At 45.0% G+C, this 16,799-nt stretch overlaps 1 protein-coding gene across 1 annotated transcript in view; it reads right to left on the bottom strand.

Annotated features, from left to right (window-relative positions):
- The window catches only part of CEP112 (centrosomal protein 112), a 416,538-nt gene that overhangs the window by 31,421 nt on the left and 368,318 nt on the right, over positions 1-16,799 (bottom strand). The window contains exon 24 of the mRNA XM_080825467.1: positions 12,415-12,504. Coding sequence (XP_080681593.1) covers positions 12,415-12,504 — 90 coding nt within the window. The remainder of the gene's footprint in view (positions 1-12,414; positions 12,505-16,799) is intronic.

The following is a 16,799-nucleotide window of genomic DNA, read 5'->3' as shown; positions in this document are numbered from 1 at the left end:
TATATAGAAATGCAAAAGGCTATGAAGAATCTATCACTAAAATGTAAGCCTCACAAGAGCAAGGATTTTTCTTTGCTCGTTGATGTCTATCAAGGCCAATAAAGGACCTGATATAGAGTAAGTACTCAGGAAGTCTTTGTTGTATTGAATTGAAATGTTGAACGTATCACTTAGGAGTTTAGAGAGTTCACCCTGAGTTGTCATTTAGTTACCATGGCACGTTCTGATTTACCCTCTCATTTACCTTCCTCTGTTTACCAACTCAGGCAAAACCTCAAAATCTTCTGAGCCAAATGAAGCATGTGGAATCATTTGGTCTAGGTGTCCAATTTTTTCCCATTCTTTCTGCATGGGCATTCATTCAAAAAAAATCTTAAAGCAGAAGGGCAGAAAAACAAGATAAATTGTTGCTCTGGTTCTATAGTGGGGAGCCAGGCCTGAGGCGCTGCCTGTCAGATCCTTTCTGCTGCTGCTGAAAGAACCAAGTGTGACGTAAGCATGACGTCTGGGTCCTTTCTTCTTTACCATGCCTTGCTACCCATCTGAGCCGGGAAGAGCCCCCCACCTGAGTCTGTCATGGCTAACACAGGCCAAACCTTGCCCTACTCTGTAATTAAAATTGGAAAAATCTCCTGTCAGAGGGTTTTCTACTCCTACTTCTTGCCTCTTCTCAGTAAACCTGAGTGTAAATCTCACATACAAAACCAAAAATGGATCTTGAAATGATGATTTCCTTTATTTATTTATTTTTTTAAAAAAGATTTTATTTATTTATTTGTCAAAGAGAGAGAGAGAGAGAGCACAAGTAGGCAGAGTGGCAGGCAGAGGCAGAGAGAGAAGCAGGTTCCGCACCGAGCAAGGAGCCCGATGTGGGACTGGATCCCAGAACCCTGGGACCATGACCCGAGCCGAAGGCAGCGGCCTAACTGACTGAGCCACCCAGGTGCCCCGATGATTTCCTTTATTACGATAACAGAAGCTCCTAGGGGACAAGATTTCCACATCAACTCTATACGCTTATTAGGCTGTCTGCTTCAAAACAGGAGTCATGTTTCATACAATTTTAACCATGCAATGACACTCTATTCTTCACTAGTTCTAATTTCTCCATGTGACTCAAGAAGTCATTCTTTGCACTTGAACATTTTATGACAATATTTTTTTCAGTTGGAACTGTCCTCGAATTCTGTATAGAAATCCAAAAGGTTACCTTCATGTAAAGTATGTTCAAAGGGCCTTTTAAATTTCTGAATTTTCCTTTGTGTAAAAATATCACCTTTCTTTCCTTATTTCTCGTTTAAACTGATACACATCTGAGGCCTCTAAAATACCTGGGCTCTGTCATTTATTGGACAATAAACAATTTCAATCGCTTCTACCTCAAAATAGCCCCTTTCAACAGGAAGGAGATCTTTTCTGGCTGGACGAGAGCAGAAGAGGAATTCTAAGTAAATGTTAGCTCAGAATATGTGGTAAGTTTTCTGAGCGTGACAGGCATGGTAAGTAGTCATCAAATGTTTCTCCCTGTCACTGTGCTGACTCACTCTCACCCTCTTTTACCATCTCTGTGTTTCTCTCTTCTTTGACTTCCTCTTTCCAGCTGTTCACTCAATTCCATGAGATCAGGGCTTAGCGGCTGCCAGAAAACTCAGCCTTGAGAGGACACTGCTCAGGGATATATCCTCCTTTCTCTCTTCCTGGGAGACTGTATTCCATTACCCAGGTTAATGCCTGTCATCATTCTCCTTGTCTCCCAATTTAAAAAGGTGGCATAGAAGAAAAGTTGGTTTTGAGCTTTTATTCTTGGGTTTTAAATGCCTCCACAATCGACTGATTTGGAGTAAATCATTTTTGGAATTAAAAAAACCAATTAAAAAAAACCCACTAAAATTCCAGCCAAAACTATCTTAAAAAAAAAATCAAACCACAAGAAGTAAGAATGTATTATCACATTACTTCATTACAGGAGTGCAAGATGAGACCCAGGCCCAGGGAGACACAGCCAGGCTTTGAAGACAGCAGCCCGAGATCAGAGCCCCGTCCGTGCAGTCCATTTGTGACTCTCACCCCTGTCCCCACCGTCCCCCAGAGTTCACTGCATGGACAAAGAGCCACTCCAACAATGTAGAAAATGCTTTATGGAAAAACACTTGCGATGATGCAGTGGGTTCTTTGCTGACACTTGGATTTACACAGGATTAAAAACACACCTCATCTCCCCCACTCCCACAACCAGCCCAGTGAAATTAAAAACAAAGGGAATCTCAAGAAAGCCAAGATGAAATGCAGAGCACATTCATCCCAGAAGAGCTGCCTTAAGTTCTCTAACAACAGCATTGTGATCATCAGGCACAGTCTGTAGTAGAGGTTTTGTGTACAAGTGTTGACTTGCTTTGCCCTGAAAATCTGCTAGAATTCTACCAGAACTGATTTATAAGGAAGATTTTGATGAGATGTATATGTTAACGAAAATACTCATGTCCCTGACACTGTGCTTCAAGTGTTTTTCAGAAAATAAAGACGAGTATTCAAATAAACTCTCATTGAGAATCAGATGTGGCCAAAATTAAATGTGGTTCTGTCCCTCATAACAACACAAATTTTAGAATGATGCATCATACCAGCTGTCTGGGAACAAATGTATTTTGTTGGCATGGGAACAAAAGAATTAGTCTGGATTTTGTAAATAAACTGTGGTTATTAAAATTACTCGAAACAAGCCAGAATAATAACCATTAAACATGAAAAGTCAATAAAAGTCTTTGAATTTTATTTCTGTCGCAATTATTATTCCTGTTTTCATAATGTGCTTTGGGATAAAACATAGTTTTGAGCTGTTAGTACTTTTAAATAGATTCCACTGCAAATGAGTTAGCCAACAGCAGCTACGGCTGTGAAGTTTTAAAATCCATTATGGAAAACAGAAATTAAAGGCTTGGAAATCTGCAAAAGACCAATTCTTCCTCTTAACAATTGTCACGATTATTGCCTCATTGATTTTCTGTCTACACAGCGTCTTCCTCTGTAGGGCTGCCTGTGTCTCTACGGATTTGTTAGTTACTCTGGATGACTGAGGTGGTTTAAAGGCAAAGAGTGCTACCCAATGGAAACTTTAAAGATATTGATGTTGCTTCCCCCCCAAATCCATGCTACTCCCCCATAGATCACTGGGCTTTGTGGGAGGCAAATGAAGTCTCTGGGAATACAAATCATGAGCATCGTAAGGGTGGACCGGGGAGAAGCAGCTAAGGCTCTGCCAGAGATGAGTATTGGGACCCCAAAGCCACCGATACTAAAGGGATCCGGTTTTATTCTTAAACCCAGGAACCTGGGAAGGAAGCTGCCGAATGCTAAGTTTATCTGCAGGCAAAATAAAGGGCTTGGCTCGTGTTTATCCCTCCTGCTTTGTCCTTCTGAGGGCATCTTGTGGCCCTGGTTTAGAGATGAGCAGAAAGGTGGGCTGCGTGGCATTCGTGACGCCATGGGTGAGCCCAGAGGACAGCAGGCTGAGAGAAATAATGCAGAGAGCTCGGAGGCTCTCACCCCTCTGTGGAATTTTAAAAAGACAGAAAAAAGGCGAACTCACGGACGCATAGTGGAATGTTGTGATGCTGGGGGCCGCGGAGTGGGGGGGAATGTGGAGATGCTGGGTAAAGGGTGAAGACTTGCAGTTGTTAAAATAGTTCTGGGATCGAGTGTACCGCGCGGGGACGGTCGTTGATAAGACTGTATTGTCTTGGGGCGCCTGGGTGGCTCAGTGGGTTAAAGCCTCTGCCTTTGGCTCAGGTCATGATCCCAGGGTCTTGGGATCGAGCCCCACATCGGGCTCTCTGCTCAGCAGGGAGTCTGCTTCCTCCTCTCTCTCTCTCTGCCTGCCTCTCTGCCTACTTGTGATCTCTATCTGTTAAATAAATAAATAAAATCTTTAAAAAAAAAAAAAAAGAAAGAAAAGCTTTAAAAAAAAAAAAAAAGACTGTGTTGTCTTCTTGAAATTTGCCAAGAGTAGATCTTAAGCATTCTTGCCACGCACACACACTGCAGTAAGTAGGTGAGGTGATGGAAGTGTTAATTAACTTAATTGTGGCAATCATTTCACAACGTATATCATATCATCACGTTGTCTTATGTTTGTTTTAAATATATACAATTTTATTTGTCAATTATACCTCAATAAAGGTGGAAAAAAATTACTGAGAAAAAAAGAGGAAAGGTGGGTTGTGTGGGTAGGGTGTTGGCATTCTGCTTTCTCTTGGTTTTCCCCAACCTACGAACCGTGCTGAGAGTCCCAGATAAGCCATGACATAAGACATCATGAGAACGCTCAATGATCCCACTCGCCGCAGAGGATAATTATACAGGAATATAATATTTATTCTAAGCCTAGACAAGAATATGTTCAGAAAATTCTACTTAGCATATGGTTATGGGGTGCAACATAAATGATCTGTAGTTCAAAGTTCGGTGGCTTCTGGAATTCTTCATTCTCAGACTCCTTGTAGGAGACGTTGCTGTTAGGTCCCCCCTCCTTCCTTCCTGTCTTCCTTCCAAGAATTCACCGGGTGCCACATGGGCCCAGCACAGGGCCGAATGCTGAGTTATAAGGATGAATATGATACAGTCTCAACTCAGGGGCTCATCCTCAAAGAGCAAACATCTACTAAGGGAGCGTGATGGGAAAACCTTTAACAGAGTTTCACAGAAAGTGTTAAAAGAGCACAGATGAAAGAGGGACATTGGAGTGGGCAGGAGAGTTTTGAGGATGAGATTCAGGGCAGCAAGGACTTTACTGAGCAATTCAGTGTGACAACAAGCACCGGGGGGTGCCTTGAGTTGTTACATAGGGCCATCACCCTCAAGGAGCTGAAAGTCTAGCAGGGAATTCTTTTTGGCTTTTATGACATTAAATTCCTCTGGCTCTGCTCTTCTCTCCTTGACCAATCATCCTTTAAAACCCTCTTTGTAGGGGCGCCTGGGTGGCTAAGTGGGTTAAAGCCTCTGCCTTCGGCTCAGGTCATGATCCTGGGGTCCTGGGATCGAGCCCCGCATCGGGCTCTCTGCTCAGCAGGGAGCCTACCTCCTCCTCTCTCTCTGCCTGCCTCTCTGCCTGCTTGTGATCTCTGTCTGTCAAATAAATAAATAAAATCTTAAAAAAAAAAAAAAACCTCTTCGTATCCTCCGCTACCTTTTCTTGTCCACGCATCTGCCCGCGGGCCTCTCATCTCTTGCCTCTCCGTATCACCCACATCCTTTGGGCTTTGCTAGGTTCCCCCATCAAGAGGATCCAGACATGCATCCATTCCTTCTTGAGTTCTAGTTCAGATTTTCTATTACATGTCTCCAAGCGAACGTCCTGCAGCTAGCCTCTCGGACTCAACATCTCGTGGACAATACACTATTCATCAGCCTGTCAATTCAAAGACGTGGTATTATGCTTTTCTCTTACCCTTGGAATCTTTGTGTTCTGTGAATTTCAAGTGAGTCTCCTCATCTCCTCCTTTCTTTCTACTCCCTTTGACAAGATCAAGTTCGAGCCCTCCTGGTCTCTTATGACTCATGATGTGAATTTTAGTGCTATACCCTCTGAATTCATCTCTTTTCATCCCTGGTTCGTCTCATCTTCTGCTGCCAGATTAATCTTCCTGAAGTATAAATGCAATCCTAGAACACTACCCAGTTAAAGGGCAAAAATCCTCAATGGCGGACAACTGCTTTCTGACCAGTGAGTGATTTCCTTAGCACTACAGGCCAGATTGGCCACCAATGCTCCTAACACACAATGCTCTGCTTGGTAAAGAATAGGTGACAACACAGGTTTGTTCTTTTTTTTTTTTTTGAATGGATGAAATGAACCCAGCTAGATCTCCGGTCTTATTCTCCTCTTCACTGACGCTACCCTCTGACCACGATATTAGTCACTATTCCCCGAGCCTTCTGAGCCCGTTCTGCTTCATGGCTTCCCTCATTCTGTTCCAAATGTTTTTCCTGCTAACGCCTAGCTAACGCCTAGCTCACACGTGTCCTTGTACTTTATGAGCAACTATAATGACACACATTTCATCTGCATTATGTTTTATGCTTTTTGAAGTATTTCTCACACATTATCTTGTTTTGATGTTCACATCAATCCTGTGGGAAAGTATTATTACCAACATTTTACAAAGTTGGTATCCAGAAAGGTTACGTGACTTGCCCAAGAGCACACGACCAGTAGAGACAAGATCAACTTGGAAGCAGTAGTGCTTCTCTGCTGGATCACACTAGTCCTTGAAGCCTCTCCTCCTTCTCCTCCCCGTGTCTTGGTAGGGGTCTCTGGGACAACCTTTGTTCCCTCCTCAAACAGACACAATCACCTGTGTTCACTAGATTCTCTCCTAAATTAATTGATGTGGCTAGACCAATTAAATATAAAGTGAGCTGCTACAAAGCTGAGATTGAGATGTTAAGTGTAACTGGATTTTATATCCAGCATATATGTGCATATATATTATATGTAATATATATTACATTATCGATTTAGTGTTGCATGTTTTAGTAATTTTCCAATTTTTTGAGTACAGCTGACACACAATGTTCCATTAGTTTCCGGTGTACAAGATAGTGACTTGACAAATTTATACATTATGCTCCGCTCCCCACAAGTGCAGCTACCGTCTGTTACCATACCATGCTATCATAGTATCACTTACTATACACCTCAGACTGTGCCTTTCATGCCCAGGACTTATTCATTCCATAACTGGAAGCTGGTACCTCCCTCCCCTCCCCCTGCCCGCACCCATTTTGCCCATCCGCCTCATGCCGCTCCCCTCTGGCAACCATCAGTTTGTTCTCTGTCATAGCTCTGATTCTGCTTTTTGTTTATTCATTTGTTTTTTTTAGAACCCACATGAGTGAAATCATATGCTATTTGTCTTTCTCAGTCTTCCCTCACTCAGCATAACATCCTCTAGGTTCATCCGTGTTGTTGTAAATGGCGCGATCCCATCACTTTTTATGGCTGTGTAATATTCTACTGTGTGTAATCATACATATAGAGTATTTATTCCAGTGTATATATCCCGTTTATATAAATTTCACTTATCTTCCAATATCTCTCTTCCTTTCTCACACACACTCTCTCTCTCACATATATATATGCCACATTTTCCTTATCTGTTCTTCTACTGATGGACACTTAGGTCGCTCCCGTGTATCTTGGCTGTTGTAAATAATGCTGCAATAAACATAGGGGGCATTTATCCTTCCAAATTGATATTTTGGTTTTCTTTAGGTAAATACCCAGAAGCAGAGTTACTGCATCCTATGGTAATTCTATTTTTTATTTTTTGAGGAACCTCCACACTGTTCTCCGGAGTGGCTGCACCAGTTTGCATTCCCACCAAAGGTGCATGAAGGTTTCTTTCTCTCCACATCCTCGCACACTTGTTATTTCTTGTCTTTTTGCTTCTAGCCATTCTGACAGGTGTGAGGTGATACCTCATGTCCCTGACAACGAGTGCTGATGAGCATCTTGTCATGTGTCTGATGGCCATCTGGATGTCTTCTTCGGAGATACGTCTATTCAGGTCCTCTGCCCAATTTTTTAATCGGGTGGCTTGGGTTATTTTGGTGTTGAGTCATGTAAGTTCTTTATATATTTTGGATGTCAGCCATTATACGATAGATCACTTGCAAATAGCCTTTCCCATTTAGTAGGCTGCCTTCGCTCGATATTTTAAGACAATTTACGAGTTACTTCTGTCAGCATAGTCCAGACCCTTCGTGCCTAGGCACACCAGATATGACAAGGAGCTAAGCCAGCTGGCTGCCCCAAAACGTTGGCCATCAAACCGGACAGGCTCTCCGGGGGGAGTCCCAGGGAACACGATGAGGTAGGCACCCAGGTGCTCCACAAGAAGCTGGCGGCAGCACTGCTCTCCCCACCCTCGCCCCCACCACTGCTCGGCAAGGACCCGAAGGACCCTTGAAGGCCGAAGGATTCTGAAACCACTGCTTGCCTGCAAGCCCCGAGCTCTGCCTGGGGAGGTGGACCTACCCTTTTACCAGCTAGAGAGCTTTCTGTCCCTTCCCCTTGGGGAAGATGGACAGCAGTACCAATGTGTGCGTTCTCTCTGCATCCTGTGAGCCCAGGCCTCTATGCCAGTCCGAAGAAAAAGAACCTCCTTTAAATTCCATGCCTGGAGTCCCTTTTACATATATGTTCTCTGCTCTTCTCGACTGTAAGCTCCTCGAGGACAAGGACTATGACTTACTCATCTGTGTCTTCTCAGCACCTATCGCCGCCCGGCACAATACGCCTATCAAAAGAATGAAATGTGCAAAAAAAAGTATGACCCTGTGAGTGAAATGCACAGTGTTGTACTTTATTTACTGGATCTTGAAGGTATTATTTTTTCTCACTAACTTATTTAAAATCATCTTCTGAGAAACTGCATGACCAATGTAATGAAAGCTATTCGTACTTTCATAATTTCAAAATTAAAATTTCAAAATTTCAGTCCAAAGGAGGGGATTTGTCCCATGTATGTTATTATCTGACATTGTTTGGTGCCTTTATATAGTGTTAAAAATACCAAGTAAAATGTTAGACTATTTCTTTTCTTCCCTCTCTTTTCTGTGACTTATTAGACCAAATTATCTTGGCCAGGGCTAGCAAATTACTTCGTCTCATTGGAAACAATGAAATCTTGTTTGCTTCCATGAATGAGATTTGGTTTTACACATATCTGAACCTAAGAGATACATGACATTTATTCATTTTACAGAGGGCTCAATATAATGGAAAACAGTTTCGTGGGAGTGAGCTGCCTGCCTAGCACATGGGTAGGAGAAGCCCTACCCCAGGCCCACCGCTACCGTGTTAGGGATTCACTTCCTTTTCGGATGACTTCATTTTCTTTTCTTTTCTTTTTTTTTTTTTTTTTAAGATTTTTTAAAAAAATTTATTTGACAGACAGAGATCACAAGTAGGCAGAGAGACAGGCAAAGAGAGAGGAGGAAGCAGGCTCCATGCCAAGTAGAGAGCCTGATGCGGGGCTCGATCCCAGGACCCCGGGATCATGACCTGAGCTGAAGGCAGAGGCTTTAACCCACTGCGCCACCCAGGCGCCCCTCAGATGACTTCATTTTCCTTGCACAATGAGGAAGTTTGCTCAGGGCTCTGAAACCCGCCCCCCGCCCCCCGACTTGCTGCACCTATGGGATTCTTGCTCGATCTAATCTAGAATTTGAAATGATTAACTCCTGGTATGGAAAAAAATAAGGATGATTTTAAAATTACTTTGTTATTTGTGGATTATAGGAAACACGCTTCCATAGGGCTGGCTTAGAAAATGAGTATTTTTCTCATTTTATTTGTGTTACTATGAAAGTGCATTAGAGCAAATTAACCCTTTGGAACTATGGGTGAACAAGCCCTCTGGTGACTCCGTTGACTGAGGCCCCCGCGGTAAGGGGAGAGATGCCGGCATGCAGGCAAGGGGCAGACGGCAAGAATACCGCCCATCAAGACCTGATGAGAAGCAGCTTTTTGTTTTTAATTAAAAACATAACTTTTAAAATGCCTCATTCATTTTTTGTTTTTATAGACTCAAAACACAGGAATTTTTCTTAAATGAAAAACAGAAACAGTTTCTTGTTGTTGTTGTTTTTTTTTTTTTAAGCAAGCAAGTTAAAAAAGGAAGGCCAGGAAATTGTCCTTTGTAATTCTGCCAGTCTCAATTTTGATTCTTTGTGCAATGAGTATCAGGATAATAATATTTGGTCGAAAAGAAAGAGAAGAAAGTTCCAAGAAGCTGTTTTGATTATTTGATAGGCTGATGTCAGGCCGGCTACTGGTCCTGCAGTTGCTTTGACAGATGCAAAAAAAGAAAACCCGACACAATTTCAACATCTGAAGTATCCTTAGTAAGCACATCTATAAGGAGACCCTACAAAACGTCCATGGTGATACTTGTAATTATTTTTGTCTATTTCCATGAGTGTCACAAGTTGAAAGGGGGCCATAGGTCAAATTTAGATAAAACCGAAGTTAAATTAAGTGAACGATAGAGGAATACGATTTATTATATGCTCATTATTTGCTCTTCAGTTTTGTTGAAACAATTGGCATCAAATCCTAGACACACCCTAGGATCTTGTGGAAAGAATTCAACGTTTTATGGTTGTGACGATTACGAAATATTCAGTTTTACCCATGGGTATTTCCTGACATTTCTTTGGTAAACTGTAGCCCTAACAGAAGATATCAGGAATTAGCGCAAGAAATAGTCTAAAAAGCCATTGTCACTACAGAGATGAAAGCAACTTTGATGATCAAAAAGAAGCCAAAAAAAAAAAAAAGGACAAAAAATGGCCCCTGAATCCTTCCCTATTGTTCATTTGGGATTTCTTAATTTCCCTACCCTCAATATATTATGGAATTTTCTGTGTGAAGTTTTGCCATGAACTGGAGTGACGTCAACAAAGTTTTACCTTAAGTCATATTTTATCATGAATCGGAGGAGCCCCAGGAGGGAGCACTGTTCCCAGCTTTTAAGTAGCCGGTCTTCTCCCAGTTTTGAGCATCTAAGATGGAGGGTGAGCTCAGCGGCCTTTGAGCAGCATGCAGGCCTGTGTGGGTCACACCTGAACACGACACTGCAGTGTCCGAAGTCCGAGGAGCCATCGTGGCCTGTTGCCAGATCGGCTCGTCTTTGGGTGCCTTTGCCCTCTGCTGTGCTCGGCCCCTGGCCAGTGAGTGGCATTTGTTACTGAGCCACAGGGATCTGCAACCGTAGGCCACCGGCAGGAGGAAGGCTTCAGAATTCTGACACATCTGGGTTAGAATTCACCTCGACTATTCACTAGCTGTGTGAGCCTGGACCAGTTACTCAGCCTCTGTGGGTTTTTGTATGCCCTCCATGAAATGGGGATGGCAGTCCTGGCCCTATGTGGTTATTCTCACGACAAAGGAACTACTATGTGTAACGTGTCTCAGACAGCGTCTGCCATCTTCGGGTCTTTGATCAAATGTAGTTATTATTAAACGGTCCATCCTGGTACCGTCTTATGCTGTGATCCTGTTACCAACTGTACGTTAGACTCTAGGCAATTCACACAGGTCCACATATGTGCACATACCTACATGCTTACGCCTATGATGTAAGACAAGACCTACACATAGATACATGGCAGGTGCATTACATGGGACATATACGAGAGAGTAGGAAAGAGTTCTAGGAGGTCAAGTCAAGTCACTAAGCACTAAAACTCAGCATCTACTAGATGCTCACGTTTACCATTTTGTGCAAACCCCTACCTCAGATCCTGTTTGTAAACACCTGCAAAGATGAAAAAAAGTTTCCCTCTCAGCCGCCTGTCAGTCTTTACTCTTCCCACGAGGTCATAATCATCTAACCTCGTGTTTCTACGAGACAGCTGAAGGGTGGGAATCCGTCAATACCTATGGCGCTTTTCGTTCATGAAGGCTGGTGGCACTTAGGAGAACGCTGGCAGCCCTCTACCCCATGGCTGGGGACACTGTGTTTATCAAAGGTTTCATTAAGACTCACGATCTCTATTGATAACATTGACCTTTTCATTTAAGCTGTCAAAATTACCACAAAGAATAATTCACTATAACCAGAAGACATGGATGAAAATAATCCTGTCATTTGAAAATAAAATAGGTCTTTAGCTACTGTCATAGCCAGATTATTCTGGTTCTATTAGACTTCTTTCTCCAACATGAGAAGAGAGGGAAAATTAAAGTTCGAAGGAAAATCTGGTTTGTGTGAGTACGAGAATGTCCATACATACGAGCGTGATGATGTGGCAGACACTGCCGTCTGCAAAGAGGACATCCATTCCTCCCTTCGCGGTCCAGACCACCCTTCGCTCCCAGTCCCAGTCCCTCACCAGCAGGTGCATCCTGGCCAGTCTAGGCTAGTCCGGGGTTAGGGTGGGGGGAGGTCCCCTGAATCCTCTTGCCAGGGATTGGACAAGCCAGGCTGGGCACGTGACCGGTTTTGCCCAATGAGATGTGAGGGGCTGCATGGAAGGGGGTGGTGGCTCTGGGAAAAGGTCTTTTTACTCTTCGGAAGGGCGCTCTGGACACTGCTAGGTCTGCACGGGATGCCCAGAGCTGCTGTAGCCCTCTTGGATTGCTTTAGGATGAAGCCATCTAGGAGGCAGAGTTGTGGGAATGGCAGAGAAGCAGAGCCAGGCCCCGAAGCACTGAGCCTGGCGCCTGCCCTCCCTGCAGACTTCCGGTCATGTGAAGTCATCGGTCCCTAAGCCGTTTATGCCAACCAGGGGTCGGCTATTCTGTTCCTTGCGGCCAACGCATCCCAGGGGCAACCAGAGCTACAGAAGCTGCTCGGCCTGGAGACAGGAAGCAGCCAACCAGCCAGCGGCAGTGCGGAGGGCACCTACCTGTTCCTGGGATTCTAGTTCCTTGTGCTGCAGTTTCTTCTCTGCACATCGCACCTGGCTGGTGCGGTTTTCTAGCTCATCTTGTAAAGCCTGAAACAGTGGAAGATAAACACATACACGTTAAAAAAATTGCATCCTTGAAAAGAAGTTTTACCCCTTGGACTGCCATGAAAACCTCAGCTTGAGCCCTTACTGCTGGTGCCCACTGCTCAGACAAACAAAACCAGCCTCTTAAGGTCACACCCAGGTGTTTTCTGCTCTAGGAATTACTAGCATAACAATTTCCAAACAGAAGACAGACACGTTAGCAGGTGTCAGTTCTGTTTAGAAAAATGTCTCTGCTATTCCCAGCACAGAGCCACAAGCACACAGCAAAGCATAAAGCCATCGCTAATGAAAGTAGCTCTCAGTCCACCTGCAGGGTACGGGGCACTCTGAAAAGTGTTGGGACAGCCTAGGAACTGTAATGTCGGACCAACAGGACAGGTTTCCCGATCATACTAATAGTAACGTTAAAGGAATCTCTTTATTAAGTCATGACGGATGGTGTGGAATTTGAGGAGCCTGTAAGAAGTGTAAGGAGGGGAGCTCTTTCAGTGGCCAAGTGGCTGCTGGAAACAGAATTCAGGTTAACATCGGGAATTTAGGAACCGTGAGATCAATAAGCATCATTGCCTCCATTACTATTTTAAGAGGTGAATTCGAAAAGAAACAGAATGCATTCAAACAATCTGACATAATATGGATATGATATACAGAAAGTTACAAGTGAGAAGGACACATAGCATGGTAACTGCAAAGGTGCCAAATAAATTCTCAAAACAAAATTCAATCAAGACAAAGGGCTTCCAGCTGTGTGTCAAGAACTGTGATAGGCACTCTAGAGAGAAGAGCAAAAGAAACCAGACAACAAAAAATTCCCTGTTCTCATGAGGCTTATATTACATTGGGGGGTAGGCAATAAGCAAAGAAGTGTAATATATTAGTGATAAGTGGAGAAGAGAAATAAAGCAGGGCAGGAGGATATTCTTGAATGGGGCCAGGGAAGGTATTGCAATCTTAAACGGATGGCCCAGGAAGACTTGAGCAAATACAGGAAGGAGGAGAGAGAGCAAGTCACGGATGTCTGCAGGCAGAGCCTTCCAAGCAGGGGACACTGTATGTGCAAAGGCCCTGAGGTGGGGGGTGTTTGAGTCAGTGTGGAGAGGGGCACCAGGGGAGAGTCACCATCAGGGACATCATAGGTGCCAAGTCATATCGGGTCATGCAAAGCTTCAGAGAGCAAATGAGAACTTCAGATTTTATTCAGAGGTAGAAGGAAAAGCTGCTGGAAGGTGTGGGCAAGTGTGGCTTCGGTTGCTGTGAGGAACAGATGGAAAAGGGGTAAGGGCAAAAGCAGGGAGGCAGGGTGGAGGTCACCGAAACATACTGGGGAAGGACGATGGGGAACTGGACCAGGGTGGTGGGTGGTAGCAGTTGGGGTTTGAAGACAGAGTGACATCCCCAAGGGGTGAATGCAGAGCATGGAAAATAAAAAGATCCGCAGGATTTTGTCTCGAGCAGGTAGGAGGAGGCAGTCACAGAACGTAAGGGAAGGGTAGGGGGAGAGTATCTGTCCGGCCTAGGATGCGTTACGGTAAGTCTGGAATGCCCATGACGCATCCGAGCAAAGACGCGGGCTTGCAGTTAGGCACAAAAGTCTGAAGTTCAGACCGAAATGTCCCAGTCAATGTCCATTCAGGATTTTTTCAAAGCGACGCCAGTCTTTTCTGCACATAGACATCCACAGTGGCTCCTCACCTCTTCTGGAGTTCTAGATCCAGCCAGCATCTCATCAATGTTTTATGGTCACTCCCGACATGGAAAAACTATGCTTATGATTTGGTCTTTGATTTCAGGAAGTCCACACATTGCCTGAAGCCCATTCAAAGATGAACCCCAGGCCAGGAGCCTCTCATTTAAAAAGTAAAAGGGTCTGAGGATGAGGATAAAGCTTTAGGGGCTCCTTGATATTATGTCTGATTTAAAAATCTCCAGTTCAACAAAGTGTGCCCACGAGCTGGAAGGTGTCCTTGTTTACACTTCTGTTATCGCGGTCTGCGAATGCAACTGTTCCTGTGTTTGCTGATCAAGTCACAGTTCCTTTTTTCCTTTTGGTAGCTACCAACAGATAGGATCGCATCCGCTTCTCTGATGGCATCATCGGGGAGAGGAAGGATTACTGGAGTGGGAAGAATGTTTGCATGTTTTGTTCCCGGGTCTTTCCTGCTCTCCCATCCGCCCTCATCCTGCTGTCAGCGGGATCTTCTTAAACTGAAATCTAATTACATCCATACCCCACGGAAATACTCAAACAGGACTCCAGCGTCCCTGAGATACAGCTCAAACTCTTGGGCACGGCTCGCAGGGACCTCTGTCTTCTGGCTCCGGCCAGGCTGAGCCCCTTGAAGCCCCAGCGCCCCGCTGCTGCCCCTGCCAGGATCAGTAACCCCGGCAGCTCTCGGGATGGAGTGGGGTTTATTTTTAACCCTCACTGCAGCCCTGGGCGGTAGGTGTTGCTTCCTCTGCATTAGAGAGCACAGAACTGAGGGTCAGCGAGGTTCCGCAGCCTGCTCAGGTCCCCGTGGCTGGTCCTCAGGCACCAGACTGGAATTTTAAAACACCAACTTCACATTCTGTACGTTTTGCTATTTGCGCTGCCTCTTTCTCCCTCTGCACCTGTTTTCTGTTTTCTTTGCCTGGAAGCTGGTGCACCTGCTCGGCTTGAGGGCGTCAGTCCTGAGAGCTGAGGTGGACTTCTCTGGGCTTCTATCCATCTGGGGCTTCAGAGAGTCAGCGTCCGGGTCCACTCAGGACTGAGAGCCGCAGGAGCTCGGGGCTCTCCCCTCCTCAGGTCTGCAAGCCTAGTGCCAGGCCAAGTTGACGCCTGGCACACACTTGACCCTGAATTCGTGTTCGTGGAAGGAGCTAATAAATATCTGAACGAACTCCCTGAGGAGATGTACTTTGGTCATCAGGGTTTCCAAACGTCCTTAATGCAGCACATGAAACTAAAGGTTATTATGTTTCTCAAAACACAGAATGTACAACTACACCTTCCGAATATCTATATCTAGGCACATATATGTATGTGTATGACATGATTGTTACTTGTGGTGATATATTGTCTGGTTTCTGCCACAATAAAAAATACAATGCTTCCCTTATTATTTTTTTAGTTTTATTTCTTGTCTTTATTCTATTTTTTTTTTTTTAAGATTTATTTGAGAGAGAGAGAGTGCACACACATGCTCGTGTGCATGCACGCGGGTGGGAGGGGCAGGGGGAGAGGGAGAGAGAATTCTCAAGCCGACTTCCTGCTGAGCGTGGAGCCTGACACGGGGCTCGATCCCAGGAATCTGAGATCATGACCTGAGCCGAAACCAAGAGTCTGATGCTCAACCGACTGAGCCACCCAGGCACCCCTAGTTTTAATTTCTATTTCATAGAAGAAAATAAAGGAGAGGTATACCTTTCTTGTCTTAAACAAAACATAGTTCCCGGCCTCCTGCCTCGTCTCCTTCCTCCTCCAGTAGTAGACCCTGGGACTGGCCACACGCAGCGCGCCTGTCCTCCTCTCTACCCTCTTGGCATCCCGTCGCACCTGCCAGCTGTCCCCACCATGCTCCTGAGTCCGTTTTCATCACAGTCACTTGTTACCTCCCGAACGCCAAAGCCAGAAGCCAATCTTCTGCTCATCCCATGGTGGTATTTGGCCCTGTTCATGCCTCAGTGTTTTTTTGCCCTTGAACCGTGAGGAACTAATTCTGCGGAGTGAAGCCAGGGCCGAAGTAGGCACAGGCCAGATGTGATGGGAGGGCTTGCAGGAGGGCTGGGGTGGGTGTGGCGGAATCCCGAATGGGGCATCAAGGGAAAGAGGGACTCAGAGATACCACGAGGCTGTGACACTGAACGACCACAGAATGTGACACCATGAACTACCGAAGGGACAAGGAGCCAGAGCAGTGGGGGTAGGCTGGTTTTTGACAAGTTGAGTTTAAGGTGCTGGTGGGACATCACAGGGGACCAGTCACACCGGGAGGAGGTTCTGAGCAGCAGAGAGGGGTCTCAGATTAGGTATAGATGGGACACTTTCTTGGGGACGTAAGTCGAAAGAAAAGAGGTGGTTCGAGACCCTGACTTCCTGCCCCATGGAAGAGCAGGCAGAGGGAGAGGAGGCCAAGGGGGCCGGTGAGAACTTGGCGGTCAGGGAGCAGCTGAGAATTTAGCCTTACAGGACTCTAGCGGAAAGCGTTTCTAACAGGACAGGTCAGAGAACTACATCTGCTCCCGTCTCCACACTCCACAGAGTGAAAAGACTAAGTCAACCATATTTTATCAGTATT

This window comes from Martes martes (assembly GCF_963455335.1).
Source record: "Martes martes genome assembly, chromosome: 16".
NCBI classification, from domain to species: Eukaryota; Metazoa; Chordata; class Mammalia; order Carnivora; family Mustelidae; genus Martes; species Martes martes.
Note: the sequence above shows the minus strand (reverse complement) of the source record. Positions and strands in the feature narration are given on the sequence as shown.